General features: G+C 50.5%; 1 protein-coding gene across 1 annotated transcript; it reads left to right on the plus strand.

Annotated features, from left to right (window-relative positions):
• Positions 1-1,321: 1,321 nt before the first annotated feature.
• Prss38 (serine protease 38) lies at positions 1,322-4,116 on the plus strand. Its single transcript, XM_052194148.1, has 5 exons — positions 1,322-1,564; positions 1,731-1,893; positions 2,614-2,885; positions 3,376-3,518; positions 3,744-4,116. The coding sequence occupies exons 1-5, from the start codon at positions 1,429-1,431 to the stop codon at positions 3,996-3,998; spliced, it is 969 nt and encodes a 322-aa protein (XP_052050108.1). The 5' UTR covers positions 1,322-1,428; the 3' UTR covers positions 3,999-4,116.
• Positions 4,117-18,197: the final 14,081 nt, after the last annotated feature.

An 18,197-nucleotide genomic window follows, 5' to 3' on the forward strand; every position in this document is an offset into this window, starting at 1 on the left:
TTCTTTTATAATGATTTTTTTCTTTAATATTTTTATATGTATGGATGTTTTGCCTGCATGTATGTGCATGTGCTTGAGAAGAAGAGGTACTGGGTCCCTTGGAACTGGAATGGCAGGTATCTGTGAGCCACAACATGGGTGCTGGGAAGTGAACCCATATCCCTTGAAAGAATAGCACTGGCTCTTAATCACAAAACCATCTCTAGATCTGGAGTTTTGTTTCAACACCATGAATTGATGAAGACAATCCCATGATGTCTCTCTCACCCCTGATAATTTTTGTTCTAGGCTATAACTTACTGATATCTTAATTACTGAAGCCTTAGGATTCTTATTTAGCTTCTGTTCAGAATTGCTGTGAATCTAGTGTGATCAGAAACAGCGGTGTTTATGACGTCACCCTCCATGCCCAAGTGCACAGGATTTGTGACATCACACCCAAATGCACAGGACAGCACCATCCCTCTGAATTCTACAACTCTCATACAGTTTTGTAATTTTTCTCATCCTTTATTTCATAGCCTTATGGAATCTTCTCCTTGAAATATCTTTTAAATTGTGTGTATCTTTGTGGGTGAAGCAATGCATGCATGTATTCACCTCTAAGGCCATAGGTGACAGAGTTCTGGAGCTGGAGATACAGTGGTTATGAAGTGTTCCATGCGGATGCTAGACATCAAACTCGGGTTCTTTGCAAAAGCAATGACACCCCCCCTTTAATCCCTGAGCCATCTCACCAGCCCCAATTATACATTTTGTTGTTTCTTTTCTTTTGTTTTAAGACGGGGTACCATTATGTAGCCCTGGCACTGAACTCGGCTACCTTCCCAGTGCTGGGATTAAAGGCAGGCACCATCATGATCTATCAGCTGGAATCCTCCCTCGAAAGTAAAGAGAAGGGTTGTCAAAATTTGCAAGAAGGGGTAGATTTTACTATATATAAACAAAGACTTAATTTTTTTAAAAAAAGATTTAATAGCAGATGGTGCGTGTGTGAAGAGTAAAATCCGACAGATCTGAGTTGGCCACTGAGATCACTTAGAACACTGGAGTTTGAAACAGAATTCTCAAATAGAACTTGTATATCCAGGTCTGACCACGGTGTGTGTGTGTGTGTGTGTGTGTGTGTGTGTGTGTGTGTTTGTCCCAGGTAGTGTCTGTCGCCTGGACCTGAGGTGAGCTCAGGCAGTCAGGCATCCTGCCCTGCTGGCAGAGTGGTCTTTTGGCAGTCTGCAGTGTTAGCCTCCACACAACTCAGGTTCCTTCCGTCCACACCCGTTAGCTCAAAGTCACCTGCTGGGGGCGCCACCAACGCATCCAGGACCCGGGTACCATCACGTGTCCAGTTCACATCCTCACCAGGGGAGGCGCTGTTGCCTTCACATTTCCCGGTCAGCTGCTCTCCTGTTGGGCTGCGCCTCTGGCTTCATGGCCGCCCCCACTTCCGGCCTGGGCCTCCCGGGATACCTGCTGCTTCTGCTTCTACTGACTTCCCCGACCTGGGTCACATCAGTCAGTCGCCGACACCCCAAAGACCAGGCAAATTCACCGAGCAGTGACGTGGGTAGGCCCCTGTCCCAGGGTCTGGGTGGTGATCCTTTCCTGAGTGGAACTTCGGCCCTGAGCCCCGGCCTGGCCCCTCCCCACTCAAATACTCCCTTCCTCCATCCTTGGCCCGCCCCTCCTGTGGTGTGGCTTTGGGCCCACTCTGCATTTGTTCCTCTCCTCAGCCTGTGGCCAACCAGTGCTGCAAGGCAAACTCTTGGGTGGAGAGTTGACTCGTGATCGGAAATGGCCGTGGCAGGTCAGCGTGCATTACTCTGGTTTTCACGTCTGTGGTGGCTCCATCCTCAATGCCTACTGGGTGCTGACGGCAGCACACTGCTTTGCCAGGTAAGAGGTACAGGAGCTGTTAGGGGTATGAATGGAGCAGGGACACATGAAGGAGAGGCCTCCACCGCGTGCTCAGGGCTCGGAGTGCTGCATCCACTGTTGAAGTGTCGTCGTCGTCATCGTGTCGTGGCTCCCCTCCCCCGCCTAACCCCCATAGTTGATAACACTCATTCCCTTGGCCTCAGACTTCAAGCTGTTTTCAATGGACCAGCATGGATTTATCCGCCCTAGCTGACTGGGCCACTACATAGATTCATGGCCTGTTCTCTTGAGCATAGTCCTCTACAGACCAGGCTACATACCCACTTGAGAAGTCTCCGTTTACAGTATGCTCCTGCCCCCAGTTTATCCTCCCTCCTCCAGCAAAGTCCCCACACTAGAGACAATATTCCTTCACAGAACCTTCTTTGGGTGGATGACCCTGTCTCCTGAGCCTCATCCAGTCAGGCCCACAACTGTTGGTGTACAGGGGTTAATCAGTTATTCAGGTAGAGGCCAGAGAGGGGCCCATTGCATGGCTATCTGACCCTCAAAGCCCAGGCACAGATTCCTATTGATTCCCCAAGTCTCCTTCAGTCCAAATCAGGACCTCTGAGGTCAGACTGTCAGACAGGCCTACACTGGGCTGCGGGCAGGCCCAGGCTTTTCGGCCTGGCAGACCCTGTCTGTGCAATGGTGATACAGGGCCTGCAGGCACTTGGCCTCTATTCTGGTTGGCAGGGGGAAGAAACTCCAAACCTTTGACATGTACGTGGGCATCACCAACCTTGAGGTGGCCAACAGACATACCCAGTGGCTTGAGATTAACCAGGTGATCATTCACCCCACCTTCGAAATGTTCCACCCGGTTGGCGGGGACGTGGCGCTAGTGCAGCTGAAGAGCCCCATCGTGTTTTCTGACTTCGTGCTCCCGATCTGCTTGCCACCTTCCAACCTGAACCTCCACAATATGTCTTGCTGGACTACGGGATGGGGAATGATCTCACCGCAAGGTATGAGCTAAGTAGGATCTCATGGAAGCAGAACATAGAACAAACAGCTCGAGATATGAAAAATTCCTTTATGGGGTTTATGGCGGGCTGAGGGAGAATCAGTAGCCTTGGGGATAAATCAGTAGAAATTATACATATTGAAACAGCAGCAACAAAATATGTTGTTGTTGCGAAAGGGGGACAGAATGATGTGAAAAAGAAACTCCTCATGAGTGGACTGGGCTTCCCAGTGTGGGTGGGGCCTCCCTGTGTGGGTGGGGCTTCCCGTGTGGGTGGGGTCTCTCTCTGTGGGTGGGGCCTCCCTTTGTGTTGGTGTCTCTTGCTTGTGGATAAGGCTCTTTGAGAAGGGATTTCTTCTAGTTTTCTCCTCCATTGACCAAGAACCCAAGAATATCTTTGCCTCCTTGCCTTCCAGGACTAAGAAAAGACCTAGCAGGACTCAGATATACACATCCTCACCTGGCAGTTCCTCTCCCCTCTCCTCTCACAGGCGAAACCGGGAAAGAGCTATTGGAAGCCCAGTTACCACTGATCCCTAAATTCCAGTGTCAGCTGCTCTATGGATTAACATCCTACCTCCTGCCAGAAATGTTGTGTGCTGCAGACATCAAGAATATGAAGAATGTGTGTGAGGTATGTCCCATTTTTTACAGATCAGAGAGGGGACTGCCGGGGGTGGCTGCACCCAGGCAGACAGTGCATGATCACCACACACTTGTATCAGACCTCAGAGCTGAGGCTCTGGGCTCTGTCGCAGCAGAGAGAGGCCTATGTGGAGGGGAGGGGATGCTCCCTTATTCTGCACCTGAGGGGTATACATGGTCTAGTAGATCACAGAAAGCCTCTCTTCCTTTTCAGGGTGACTCTGGCGGTCCACTGGTATGTAAACTGAACGAAACCTGGTTGCAGATTGGAATAGTGAGCTGGGGACGCGGTTGTGCCCAGCCCCTGTACCCAGGGGTGTTTGCCAATGTCTCCTATTTTTTGAGTTGGATCCGTTATTATATGGAAACCGTACCCAATCCTCCTCAGATACTCCCCTCCCTCTCTTCATCCCTGAGAAACAACCTAAGCACTCTTTTGACCATAATGGGGAGCCTGCTGGTTTTGTGAGGACTGAGACACCTACCCCCTTGCGCTGCCTCATGCCCTGTTTCTGTCCTCTATACTTCTCTAATCCTGTTCCCACAAATCTTGTTCCATGAAGTCGGGACACTTGTCCTAGACTCTAAGTCTGTAAGAGACTGAGGATGAGACGTGGAGAGGGCCAGGACCAGGAGGAAGAGTTTGGGGAGTCAAGAGCTTGTGTTCTACTCTTGTGACAGTCAAAAGTTATTAAAGATTTGTGAAACAAGCACCTCAGAGTTCCTGTCCTCACCCTGAACTCCAGTCTTATTACAGGTACCTTCCCTGTGCAGTGGGTAGGAATCCCCACATAGAAAGTAGGCTATCCAGACATGGCCAGGCAAGTGTCCACCATGTGAAAAGAGTGGTACAGAAGATTGGAGAGATGGCTCAGTGGGTAAGAGCACTGCCTGCTCTTACAGAGGACCCAGGTTCGATTCCCAGAATTCCCAATCTGGCAGTTCACAGCTCTCTGAAACTCCAGTTTTGGGGATCCAGGGCCCTACTCTGGACTCTATAGGCACCAGACACCAAGGCACACACAAGGTACACAGACAGACATATAATAAAGTTTGGGGGCGGGGAGAGAAGTACAAAACAAACATCTTTTCTAGACACTGACCTGGGTATGGTCTATGGGCACAGCCCAAATGAGGGGAGAGGCCACAGTTTAGATGGTGTCAAAAATAAGTTTTGAAACATGGAAGTATCCAAAGTGGGAAGGCAGAAAACAGGAGCTGAGAATAAGCAGGCACGGGGGAAGAAGCCAAAAGGGTGTGTGTGGAAATGAGTGAGCGGATAGCCCCTAAGCAGCAAGTCTGATGTCTGCAGGATCTGTGTCCTGGGTTCTGCCCACCTCAAATAGAAACTATTACCCCAAACAGTTTCTTCTCTGCTGAACTAGATTAGACTCCCCAAACAGTCAGCATGACAGTGATTGGCATGGCACTTCTACTGTGTTAGGGGTCTTGCTTCACCTGGAGATGGTTTTAAGTCCGTGGGAGGAACCAGGCACAGTAACCCATCCCTGTAATTCCAGCACCGGTGAGGCAGGAACAGGAAGGTCCCAGTACGAGACCAGCCTGGCCTACACACGGAGAACTGTCTGTAGAAAAAGCACGCGGAAGGATGTATGTAGGTCCTCTGCGAAGCATTTCAGTTTTACGAGGGTCTCAGCATGTGGCAGACTCAGAGGAAAGGGCATCAGGCACTTGTGAGGAGAAACTGAGCCTGCATCTATGCTAAGGGACCACTGGATTTTGAAATGTTGCTCTTTGAAAGAAAAGCAGAAATGTTGCTCTTTGAAAGAAAAAAAGAATCAATAAAGTAGGGGAGAAATTATTAACTTAAGATAGGAAAACAAAAGTCCACAAAAGACGGAGGACACCTACTGAAATAGGGGGCATGTAAGATCTCAAAGAAGGGGTTATATGTAATTCTATGTAATAAGTAATGAAAAGTACTTTTATTTAAAAACAAAAACTAGCCCTAATAGAGAAAGTTAAAACAGACCAGATTCCATAAACAAATGCAGATATTTAGGAAAGTGACCCCACTCCCTACTCCCATTTAATAGACATCTCTGGGAACAGATTCTCTTGAGATATGGGCAAACCTTCAACTACAGAGGCACTCCAGCACTGCCTGGCCTTCTGGAAGCTCAGATAAAACAGTAGCATCCCGTTTGTCACCAGGAGCAGCTTTGGATGAAGATACACTAGCATAATCCAGTGTATGGATAGGAATCCAAAAGCCCTAATGAGGGGCGGGTGAGATGGCTCAGTGAGGAAAGGTGCTTGCCACCAAACCTAAAGATGTGAGTTCGATGCCTGGAATCTCTAGGGCGGAGAGCACTGACTCCCACAGATTATCCTTTGACCTCTGCGTGTGCCGTTTGGCACAGGAGCACACATATACATAAGGAAATAATAAATGCAATGAAAAATAAATGAAAACCTTACTGAAAGATTTACAAATAGAATCTTTACTTTTCAAATAGTGCACTGTGATCACATAGGCAACACATTAATCAAACAGATTCATCATATCAGTGTCCTGCTATGGAGAATACCAGTGAGAAAGCTTTTTGACAAATTCAAAAGCCTAAGTGGATAGGAAGATGTGTGTTTCAAGTCATCTCTTGAAAAAAAGAACTCAAGCTGGCAGTGGTGGCGCACGGCTTTAATCCCAGCACTTGGGAGGCAGAGGCAGGCGAATTTCTGAGTTCGAGGCCAGCCTGGTCTACAGAGTGAGTTCCAGGACAGCCAGGGCTACACAGAGAAGCCCTGTCTCAAAAGACCAAAAAAAGACAAAAGGACTCAGAGGGAAGTGTGAGTTTACCACAGGCATCAGGCACTTGTGAAGAGAAACACTTCACAAGAGGTTGTGCTTCAGTAGAAAGCACAGGCTGTCAGGGAAGAGTAGAACAAGACTCCGCGTGTGCGTGGAGCTCAGCATGTGGAGACAGGGAGCAGTCTCTTAAACGCCCCCGTCTTGGTCTGTTTTCTGTTGCTCAGTCAGAATACCACGACAGTGTGATGTGTCTTGCAAAGAGTACATGGTTCTTTGGCTCACAGTCTAGAGCATGGTGCCAGCACCATGCCTCGGTCGACAGCAGCAGCACATAGAGAGGGGTACCCAGCAGTCACCCCCTTCTTGTCTTAACCCACAAACCCAGAGGTTCACCGGGAGACCAGTTCCTCACTACCCGGGAGCCCCCACATGGAACTGACTTAAGGGATTAAGTGTCTGACACATGGATATGGGGGACATAGAGCCAAGCTCTGGCACCCCTAAACACAGCAAAGAAACAAAGAGTAGACTTGAGGCTGGGGGTATAGTTCAGACTTGCCTGACATGTATAAAGCCCAGAGTCTGATCCCCAGCACCATCTAAAGCAAGTATGGTGCGATGCCCTTGGAAGATGGTGACGGGAGGATCGGGAGTTCAAGGTCACCCTTATTACATGAGACTGTGGGTAAAACAAATTAGGTTTTAATAGATGATGAAACAGTTTATAGTCTCAGCCAGGACAACATGAAGTAAAATGGAATTTGTTTCATTTGTTTGGGACCTAGACAAGTTGATTTCAACATTTACATCAAATCACAAGTAAACGGGTGTGCTCAGAATAAATTCAACATGAAAGCCAGTGACTCTGGTCTATGCAGATACAGCCCCTGCAATCAACACACGACAAAAGGTGGAGAAACTGCCTGTCCAAGAACAGACAGAAGCATTAAGTGGAGGGAGCCTGATGCTCAGTACTTTAACATGTAAATAGAAGGTGACATAAGCATGTAATCCCATCACTCAGAAGGCTGAGGCAGGAGGATTGTCAGTTTGATGCCAACTTGGCTTACACAATATCTTTTTTTTTTTTTAAATCATTAAATGCGGTAAAAAGATTTTAAAAGCTTGCTGTGTGCCAGATATTCACACTGGAAAGGTAAGAGCTAAGCAGGGTGGCTGGCTTCTGCTGCCACAGGCCTCCCGCTCCGGTGTGAAACTACAAAGAAGTACCACCGTGGTCTCAGTGGTATTCACACCATTTCAATCTACAAAATTTACATCTATTTTTAGCAGCAATCACTTGAGATCAATTGTGAGCACAGTAGGTTTCTTTTTCCGGACTATCCTTCAACATTCGGATCTCATAGAGACTGCACAGGCACTTTGGGGCTCCAGCCCAGGAAGGGGTGCTATAGGCGGCGTGCACAGCAGTCGCCCTGAGAGCCCATCCCATGTGGTGCTGATTGTGGAGTGTGTGCAGCATGGACACTCCCCACTCTGTCTGGATGGAAGCACGTGAGCTGGAACTCGGAAGTCTTTATATCCCGTGTGTACCAGGTCTCTCCAGGAGATGAAGGGCCGAGGAAGCTCAGTGCTCCGAGCAATCCAGTTAGGACTGTTATCATTGTGTTCAGTTTCTAGTGAAACCCACACACAGCATTTCTGCAGGCATTCATACCCACTGGCCTGAAATAGTAAATAAGGGACAAAATAAGTTCAAACACCAAGTCTGTGAGCGTCATGTCTGCTTAGAATGCATATTATGAGAGATCTTTTTGGTGTGTGTGTGTGTGTGTGTGTGTGTGTGTGTGTGTGTATGCGCGTGCATGTGCACAGGTATCTTTGTGAGAAGGTTTGCATATGTGTGCATGCATGTGGAGGACATAAGTCAATCTCAGATGTCATTCCACAGGAATTAAATACTGTGTCTTTTTGGTCTCTTATTTATTTTTAATGTGTATGAGTGTTTTGTCTGCATGTGTGTCCGTGCACCACATGCATGCCTGGTGCCTGCAGAGGCCAGAAGAGGGCATTAGATCCTCTGTGATTGGACTCACAGATAGTTGCGAGCCCTGGGGATAGAACCTAGGTCCTCTAAAAGAGCAGCCAGTGCTCTTAGCTGTGGAGCCGTCTCTCTAGCTGGGTACCATGTGTTTTGTGATGGGATCCCTCACTGGCCTGGAATGCACTCAGTCGGATAGGCTAGTTTGCCAGCCAGCTCCAAGGATCCTTCTGTTTCTGCCTGCCCAGAGCTGAGATCCAAGCAAAGATGTTCGACATTCTAACTTTTTTTTTTTTAACATGATCCGGAAGATCAAACTCAGGTCCTCAAGCCTGCGTAGCACTTTACCGACTGAGCCATTTCCCCAGCCTTTGGGGCTTTTTTTTTTTTTTAAGTTCATTAATTGCCTTGTTTAGAGATCCAATTTTTACATTTTTTCCCTAGTTGGAATAATACTACAGACTTGTGTGTGATGTGCTGTTTCAGTGAATGCAGACCGCCAGTAATGTTCAAGGTAATGTGGGCATGGGGGGCACCTTTCTCCTCCTATCCCCCGGCCTGCTGTGTCTGTACACAAAAACCTCTATGACACATTAAGGCTGCTGACCCATGCATTTTCCAAGCTTCTGAACATGCCTCCTCATTTGTAGCCCCCAATTTGTGGGTTTCCTCCTAAGACACAGGAGCCTGCTGCTTCCTGGCATCTTGACGTCTCCTGCCACAAGGGGGCAGGTCTTTGGCGCCCAGGAGTGGGACTTCCCTGGACCCTAGGCTATATGGACTGTCTTCTGCATAGACTCCTCTGCTCAGTGGGAGGAACAATTGTAATACCTGTCTTAGGATGCTGAGGTTTCTAGTGGAGATGGCAGATTAAAACCACAGCCTCACCAGCATCTTGTCGGTTCTAAGCATCAGAGAGTGAGAACAGGCGTCCCGAAGGCCCAGCCCACAGGGCCACAGAGTCCGCCTCTGCTTCGCAGTGCAGGCTGGGGTGCCATGAGCTACAGCACCAGTGTGGCTTGTGTTCTGTTTTCGTTCCACCTTTGGAAGAAGCAGCTGAGATTGGTAGTGGGGAATCGGGGTGAATCCTGGTTCGTGGATCTTTGAATGAAGGTTCAAGGGCCAGGGGAGCCCATCTCCCCCAGCCCCCTGCCTATTTGAAATCCTTCCAGCTCCAAGCCCTTGGGAATCCAATAGTTATTCAAGAAATAAAATATAAGTACCATGAAATGCCATGTTATTAGGATGAAGGGGGAAACATTGACATCTCAATTATTAAAACAACAAAAGAAGCATTGGACAAGAGCCAACATCCTTTTCTGATTAAAAAAAAAAACACCACACATTTAATAGACTGGGAATAAAATAGAACACACACAACATAAAAAAGGGCACGTTTCAAAAGCCCACAGCTGGTTCCCTGTCTAATAGGAAAAGAGACAACTTTTCCCTGAGATAAACAATACAAGATTTCCCTACTGCCACCCAGCAGCCTGCTGGGAGTGTTCACCAGAGCAAGAAGACAAGGACAAGGAATGGTGGCCCAGTAGGAAGAGAGGGAAGGAGCACTTTCTGAATGGCCCAGTTTTATGCTGTGGCATTTCTAACAGGCACACACACATTCCCTCTCCCTCTCCCTCCCCCTCCCCCTCTCCCTTTCCTTCTCCCCCTCCCTCCCTCTTCCTCTCCCTCTCCCTCCCTCTTCCTCTCTCTCTCTCTCTCTCTCTCTCTCTCTCTCTCTCTCTCTCTCTCTCTCATAAACCTCAAAAAGTTGCAGCATACAAAATCCACACACAAAAATCAGTCACACTTATAAACATTAGCCTTCAAAAGCCCAAGAAGGAAATAAAGAATACTAGATACAGGCCCAGGACAAGTGCCCAGGGCCCACCCACAGAATCAAAGCCGTGGTGTCAAGGCCACAGAGGCAAGCCCACATTTCTGGCCTGTTTCCTGGTACACATGGCGGAGCCGCTATGGGCAGAGTCTGGAAGGTCTGAGCAGCCAGGAAGGCATGCACGAGCTCTGAGGCCTTGCAGGAGGATACGGAGCCAGACTACAGGGAGATTCTGCCTTTCCAAGGCTGGGTTCTACTTCCAGTCAGCATTGTATGCTGTTGCTCCTTAGTGCTCTCTAGGGATGACGGATCCCGGGACCTTCAGGGTGGCCTTCCCATCACACACATTCTGCACTGCATGCCCTGAAAGAAAGGGGCCTTATTGCCAGGCGGGACTGGCTCTCTGGACTTCAGAAGTCTCAGTGGCTGAGGGATTCTGATGGGAGAAGGTAGTCCGGAATGGGGCAAAGGTAGGGGACAGGGACTTAAGCCCCAGAGCTAGAGGAACTTTAAGGGTATGGTTAAGACTTCCCAACAGTATGGGTCTCCCCACTCTCCCTAGCCAGAAGGGAGACTGGGTTTGTCAGTCTATGAGGGGCCAGGGTAGCCTACAGTCGAGAGAAGGAGGGCTGAGGACTCAGGCAGGAAGTGTCAGGGATGGACACGTGCCTGACTTTCTGTGTGGCCAATCTACACAGTCACTGACAGTACACAGGGGGTGGGAGTGAAGGTAAGCCTGTGGGGCCACCGGGCAGGGCACGATCTCCCCTATTTATTTACAGGAGGGAAATATGAAGAGCCCAGTCACTGGAGCAGATTATACAGTTCTAAGCGGGCTGAGGCTTCCTCTTCTTCCCAACTCTCCCCCTCTTTCCAACTCTTCCCCTCTTTCCCCTATACAACCTCCCCACCCCATATCTTCCCTCCCTGGCCCTTCCCTCCCTGGCCCTTCCCTCCCCTTCTCTTCCTGCCCCTTTCCTCTCTAGCCCAACCACCCCTCCAGCCTGCCTCTCCTTAGCTCTCTCCTCCCAAGCCTCAACCCCTCCTCCTTATGCTGTGGAGCCGCCAAGCCTCTCAGCTCCTAAGTGGGGCTCTTGGTCCTTTATGAGTCTCCCACCCCATAAAAGAGATCACAGCTGAGCAGTCCAGAACCTCTAGAAGCAGCTGGGCCAGCCGCAGCCTTGCAGGCCTGGCCCAGGGAGGGCACAGTGGGATAAGGCCGTCACACGTCTCACGTGGTGGGAAGGATTCTTGTCCCTCAGTCTACAGTGGCCCTGGCCACTGAGAGACCTGTTTGGCCTTGTCTTGGTCCCCGTTGATCTCTGGGCCCCGAGCCTTCCTCTGTTGGAGCAGATCGTGTAAGCAGGAGACCAGGCACTGGATAGGCCCCAGAAAGCCCAGGCCTCTCCCTGGACATTCAGAGGGATCAGACAGGGGTTGGTTTACAACAAACGCCTCCTGATTAATAAAAGTTTGATGGAAATTTCATATGTTGACTGAGGTCCTAAACATTTTCCAGGCGCGTCTGGCAGAGGCCACGCTGCCTGTTTATGTTCACAATGAGAACATTTTTTCCAGTGAGGTCCATAGCGATTGTCTCTGTCAGAACCAGCGTGGGGGACAGACACATTCAAGTGGGGCTCTGGGTTGTTCTACTGCCCAGACCCACCCATCCCCTCAACTGGTGACAGTAAGATCCCTCCCCAGAAATACAAACCCAGCCCCCCCCCCCCCTCAGCAATGCGAGCCTCAGGCCAGACGCCTCTCATTCCTTTCTCACAAGGGTCCCAAATGCCTCCATTTCCACAGAGGGCCTTCCTGGTGCACAGCCCACAGCACAGGTGCACGGCCTTGGAGGGGGCTGCTTGTGTGGAACACCAGAGAGGGCCCCTATCCTTCCCATGGGATGGGGATTGGGCTGTGGCTTTTTTAAAGCTGTGGTTGGGTCCAGCCTCCCCTGCACTGATCCTGGATTGGTGGTGGTGGGGGTCTTACTGGGAGAGTAAGCACTCTACCGTGTGGTGTGTGTGTGTGTGTGTGTGTGAGTGTGTGTGTGTGTGTAAATCAATGAACAGATGGGACATGTCTGGCGTGGTATTTGGGTAGGGAGAATGAGAGCCAGGACACGGTCCCCAACTGTTTTAAGCACAATATACCAGGACTTCTAGAGGAAAGAGGTAGCAAATGATACCTTCCCAGAGGGACACCAGGGGAACAAGGCTTTACTCAGTTTCCCAATACGTTCCAGATCCCCGGCCAACAATCCTAATGCCCCCTCAGAGAGCAACCCTGTACAGAACTCACGGGTGTACCTATCTGGCTCCGGTTCTGCCCCTGGCCTTCTACTGCCATGGGGGTCCGGTTTGGAGGTGGCAGTGACGGTGCAGTGTGCCAGCTGGGACTCAGCCTGCCCTGCGGCTACACCAAGCCACCGTGTGTGGTCCTTGTGGGAGACTCTCATTTATTTTTCTTTCTTTTTTTTTCTGCCCCCCTTCCTTTTTAATAAAATGCATTGGAGTGGAAGCCAGACACCACCTCTATCCCGTGTCCTTATAAAATCTGTGTGCCTGTGATGTGGATGCCTGTGGATGCAAGTGCATGTGTTCACGGCTCGCTTCAGGTAGAGACAGGCAACCCACCTACATCACCACACTACACCACGACTCCACATCCCTGCACAGCTCCCTCTCTGAGTAAAGAGTAGGACCAAGGACCACGACCCAGAGCCCAAAGAGGCTAAATCTTGGGCACTGTGGAGAGCTTCAAGCTTGAGTGGCCCCTGCTCTTCAGCTGTGAGCTGCAGGAGGCCATGCCCCTCCCTGACTGCCCCAGAAGGTTTGCAGTGTAGGATTCCCAGGCACTGCCTGCCAGAACCCTCACCTTTGCTCTGTGCTCCTCCAGATTACTTTGCTTTTCCTGGAAGAGTTTATCCCTGACACCCACGCCATGCTCACCACACAGACACAACCTCTGCAAAACACCTGTGAGCAGGCCCTGCCTAGCCTCTCTCCACAGGCCCTGCCTAGCCTCTCTCCACAGGCCCTTGGGTCCCTTTGGTGGATATAAGCATGGGGCCTAGATCTCCTAGGCCCAAGATGGGGGCCTGCCTAATGTAAGCTTCCAGCTGGCTTCCCCTTCCAATCGCCCCCACATCGAGATGCGTTCTTGTTATCAGAGTTGGGGGCTCCTCTCCCCACTCAGACACAGATTGCGTCCCTTCCTGGGCCTAAGCTCTGTGTAGGCAGTGTACAGAAGGCTGGGAAGGCAGAGAGTTCCGGGAATGGCAGCCCACGAAGCACCTTCTGTGCAGAGGCCACCTTCCCAGTTCTGCCTCACCCCTCCCCTCCTGTAGGCCCCTCCTTGGGCAGCTCTGAAGAGGCCGTTGCACCCCCAAGGGAACAGAGCTGGGGGGGACAGGCTCTTGGAATACCCCTGTAGTCAGAGGTGTCCTGACTGCCCTTGGGCCAGGTGGCTTTCCTCTTAGGGCTTTTCTCCTGAGCTAACACTCACAGCCACAGCTAGCCCTCTGCAGGATGGACCACTCATCGGAAACCCTCCCACGCTACCCCACACTAGCCTGTATCTCTCAGGAAACACCCCACTTGCTTTTTCCCTGCCTCCCGCCAGACACTGGCCTAGGAAACTGGGAAACTACCCCCGCCCCCACCCCAGAACCCTTCTCTTCCCCCTCCTCCATCATATCTCAAACCTCCTCCCACCCTTTGGTTCTGTCCTCCTGTTTCCTAGGAATGCCAGTTTTGTTCTCCCATGGACCGCATCTGGGAAGGGCGATTTGAATGAGAATGTTCCTATAGTTCTCGTGTGTTTGAATGCTTGGCCCTTCAACAGGGGCATTTTAGTGGGGAGGTCTAGAAGGTAGATGTGGCCTTGTTGGTAGAAGCGTGTCACTGGAGGAAGGCCCTGAGACTCGATGCTCCATTCCACTTCCGCTTTCTTTCTCTCAGCTTCCAGTTCCTACTGTTGGCTTGCTGCCGTCTCCATGGTTTTCCTGCCATGACGGACACTTATATCATTGGTACCAAAAGTCAGATTAAGCTCTTGTGATGGTTGGTATATGCTTGGTCCGGGAAGTGGCACTGTTAGGTGCGGCCTTGTTGGAGTAGGTGTGTCACTGTGGGTGTAAACTTCTAAGACCCTCACCCAAGCTCCCCGGAAGCCAGTCCTCTCTTGCAGCATTCAGAGAAAAGATGTAGAACTCTCGACTCTTCCTGCACTATGTCTGCCTGGATGCTGCCATGCTCCCCGCTTGATGATAATGGACTGAACCTTTGAACCTGTAAGCCAGCCCCAATTAAATGTTGTCCTTTATAAAAGTTGCCTTGGTCATGGTGTCTGTTCACAGAGGTGGGAACCCTAACTAAGACAGCCCCCCTTCTTTTCATAAGTCACCATAGTCAAGGCATTTATTACAGCAACCGAGAATTAACTGATACAGACCTCTAACTCTTTTGAGGTCCCCAGTCTCTCATGCTGTTCTCTCCCTCTCTTTGTCAAAGCCCTGGAAAGGAAGCATCTTCACAGGAAAGCATCTGGGAAGGTGGGTGTGGTAAGCTGGAGTCATGGACGTCAGTGGCTTGGACACGGGGGGGGGGGGGGGGCCCGGGGGGGAAGAGAGAACAGGGACAACAGAGGGAGAGGGTTCGCATGGTGACCACCTGCATTCCACTCTGCAGAACATCTGCAACTGTTCTCCAAGGCAGGCACAGTCACTAACGCTCCCACAGGCCTTGGCCAGGTCTATCCTTAGATCCCTGAATCTGGTTTCCTGTCTGTCTAAGATGTCCTTGGCTGGAGAGGTCCCCATCCATCCTCCTCATCTCTGTGTGTCCAGCGTGGGGTCAGACTGGAGAAGCAAAGAAGCTTTATCTCAGAAATCTGGCTTCTCTGGAGGCAGGGGTGGCCTGTGGAACCCACAGAGTGAGGCAGACAGAGTTGACGTATGGTGCTTGCACTCAGTTTCATCATAGTGTGATGCAGAAAGATGCCCACCTCCATGGTCATGACACAAGATCCTCTCCCAGAGATGGTCCTTAGAAGTCGACCAGCTTGGTCAAAATAGCCAGATAGCTATCCCTGAACTCTAGCCTGAGAGGATCATGGGGGCAGCAATGGCCTTTGATCGTGGAGAGGTAATCATTCAGTGTTGGCTTGGACCTTTCATGTTCAGGGCTTCCTGGCCAAGATGCATCAGAATACATATTCCTAAGGGGCTCTGACCTGGAGGGGACACGATCTGTCTTCCCATCGTGGGCTGTCCGAGGCCTGTGAGGGCTGGTGTGCACATGTGTGCGTGCACATATGTGTCTATGAAGAGTGAATGGTAGCTTTGCTGCCCCTGGGTCCTAGAGTTTCATGTGTGGGGCTCCATTAGACTCTGAATGTCTACTTGCCTTGAGCCAAGGTGCAAAGTCACCATCTCCATCACAGAGAGAAGTAGGACCTGGCCCTGTACTCGTGTCAGGAGTCTCTGTGACCCTACCTGTGGCACTATATATGCTCTAACAGGGGCCTCAGGCCAGAGAAGCAGGCTTCAGAAGCCATCTGCATTGTTTCTGTAGATAGGAGAAGTCAGGAGAGCCAGTGAGCCCTGACTCACTTCATAAAGGGCCCCTTGTGCCCAGAGGGCCAGTCCTGCAGAGGCCGCAAGCCCAGGGACCACCAACCCATCTTTGTCTACCTTCTAGAGACAAGGTAACTGAAGAGACCATTTCTCTCCATGCTATCTGAGACCCAGCCCATTAAACAGCAGAGACAGCCCTTTGTGCAGAGGGACACAGGGCCAGTGAGGAGAGTCCCGGCTTCATCTGCTTCCTCAGTTCATGGCGAAAGTGGAGACGTTCCTTATGATGATTTGAATGAGAATGGATGGCTCCCACATATTCATATTTGAATGCTCGGTTCCTAACTGGTGGACCTGTTCAGAGGGATTAGAAGGTGTGGCACTGTTGCAGGAGTTGTGTCCCTAGGAGTGGGAGTTGAGGTTTCAAAAGCCCACACAGGCCCAGTCTCCCCCCACCCTCCTCTGGACCTCCAAGTTGTAGATCTGATGTAAGCTCCCAGCTACCGCTTCAGTGCCTGCCTGCTGCTTTCTTTCTGGCCATGATGGTCATGAACTCACCCTCGGAAACAGCAAGTAAGCCTTACCCCACTTAAATGCTTTTTTTTTTTCTAAGTTGCTTGAGTCATGGTATCTCATCACAGCAATAGGAAAGTAACTAAGACACTCCTGGAATTTTAAATGATGCCACCCAAGGGAGAAAGACCCGCACTCCCAGGACAGCAAAAGGCTGGGGACAGGTAAGGCAGGTAGGAAAAGTCCTGATGCAGCAGGCACCAGACAGGGAGAGTGCACCATAGGCAGTGTATCCATGAGCACACTCACCTACACAAATGTGGAAAGAACACAAGCATATATTCAGGCATTTAAACAGCACATACGTGCACACACGAACCTGTCTGTGCATATAAGCATATGCATTCATGTACATGAGCACACACCTACATCTAGAATCCTCCTCAATCACACATATGAACATATTCCATGCACACAAATAACCATCTTATGCACTTACAGATGAGCACACATCTATATACGCAAGCTTGCTTATACACACATAAGCAGACACAGGCACACAAATGAACACAAGCACATACCTACACATACCTCATGCACGCATATGAAAACATTCATGCTTATATGCACAAGCACACACATGCACACACACACACAAGTCTGTGTGTGTACACACGAGCATACACAGACAGCACATGTGTGCAAATACCTAGACAGAGAAACTTACTTGGCCACTCACACACACGTAAGCACACACTTACACAGAGGATGCTCGCTCCCATACAGACACACTCATGCATACATACAAAATGCACAAATGAACAAATTCCTGTATACACATATGTACTGTCACACATGCACACATGGAGCACAATCACACACCAGGGTTGCTCATTCCAAAATGCATTTTTCCTGAGCATTTCTGGCCCAAGCCTTCCCAGTTTGGCCTCCCTCCCTTTCGCTGGCTCAGGGAAGCTTTGTGGGAGGCGAGGGGCAGCAGCCAGCAGCTGGACCTCGGGGCAGCCTGAAGCCTGGCTCCCAGGAGGACAGCCGCTGGGGCCTGCAGACACGTGTGAGAGGCCAGGCGACCCCCTGCGTGGACACAAGGGTGGACCCCAGGTTTGATTTATGATGGGCTCCTGCACATGTGTCAAACATGCTGTGTTAAGCACCGGCATAAAAATAATATATAGGTTACCACAACGTTTTTATGACCTTCCCCAGCCCTGCCCTGGAATGCCGGAATCTAGCAGGTGAAATAACACACGTTTCAGTGGTTGCCGCCGCCGCCACCGCTGCCGCACCCGGTGCAGGCGTAGAGCCTGGGCTGCTGAGAGGGCTTCATCTGGACCCGAGTGTTGTGGAAGCCCAGTCAGTCGGTTGCCGCAGCACGGTGAGGAAGCAGGCTCCTGGATGGAGTCAGGGAGCTTCTGAAGCTCAGGGAAGGCTGTCCTGCAAGAGGGATGCCGGATGCAGTCTCCACGTATCCCTTCCTGTCCTGTCCGTGGTGCACCTGCTCGCTACCTATCCCAGGACAGGCTGCAGAGTCTCTCCAGGTGTTAGGTCACAGAGGTGCAAAGGAGGATCAGGGACAGCCCCAGGCTACTGTGTGGAAGGCAGGCGAACGCAGAATGCAGTTGTGGAGAAGCTGCAGATGTCCCTGCATGTGACTAGTGAGTGCCCATCACCCACCATTGCTGCGGGGCTAACATCCACCCTCACACCCAGCTCCATTGAGCAGCCTGTGTTCTTGCTCCTGTCTTCCCGTTGGGAAACAGGATTTCTTCTTTCCACAGATGAGGAAACTGATGCCTTTTATAAGATGAAGGCCTCTGTTGGCTGGACATCTTGAGGATGCAAACCAAGTGTGGGAGTATACATCTGTAGTCTCAACACTGGGAAGCAGAGACAAGAATCTATGACCAAAAGAGTTTAAGGGCCAGCATGGTCTACATAGCAAGT

The sequence above is a fragment of the Apodemus sylvaticus genome, chromosome 10 (assembly GCF_947179515.1).
Source record: "Apodemus sylvaticus chromosome 10, mApoSyl1.1, whole genome shotgun sequence".
Classification (NCBI taxonomy): Eukaryota; Metazoa; Chordata; class Mammalia; order Rodentia; family Muridae; genus Apodemus; species Apodemus sylvaticus.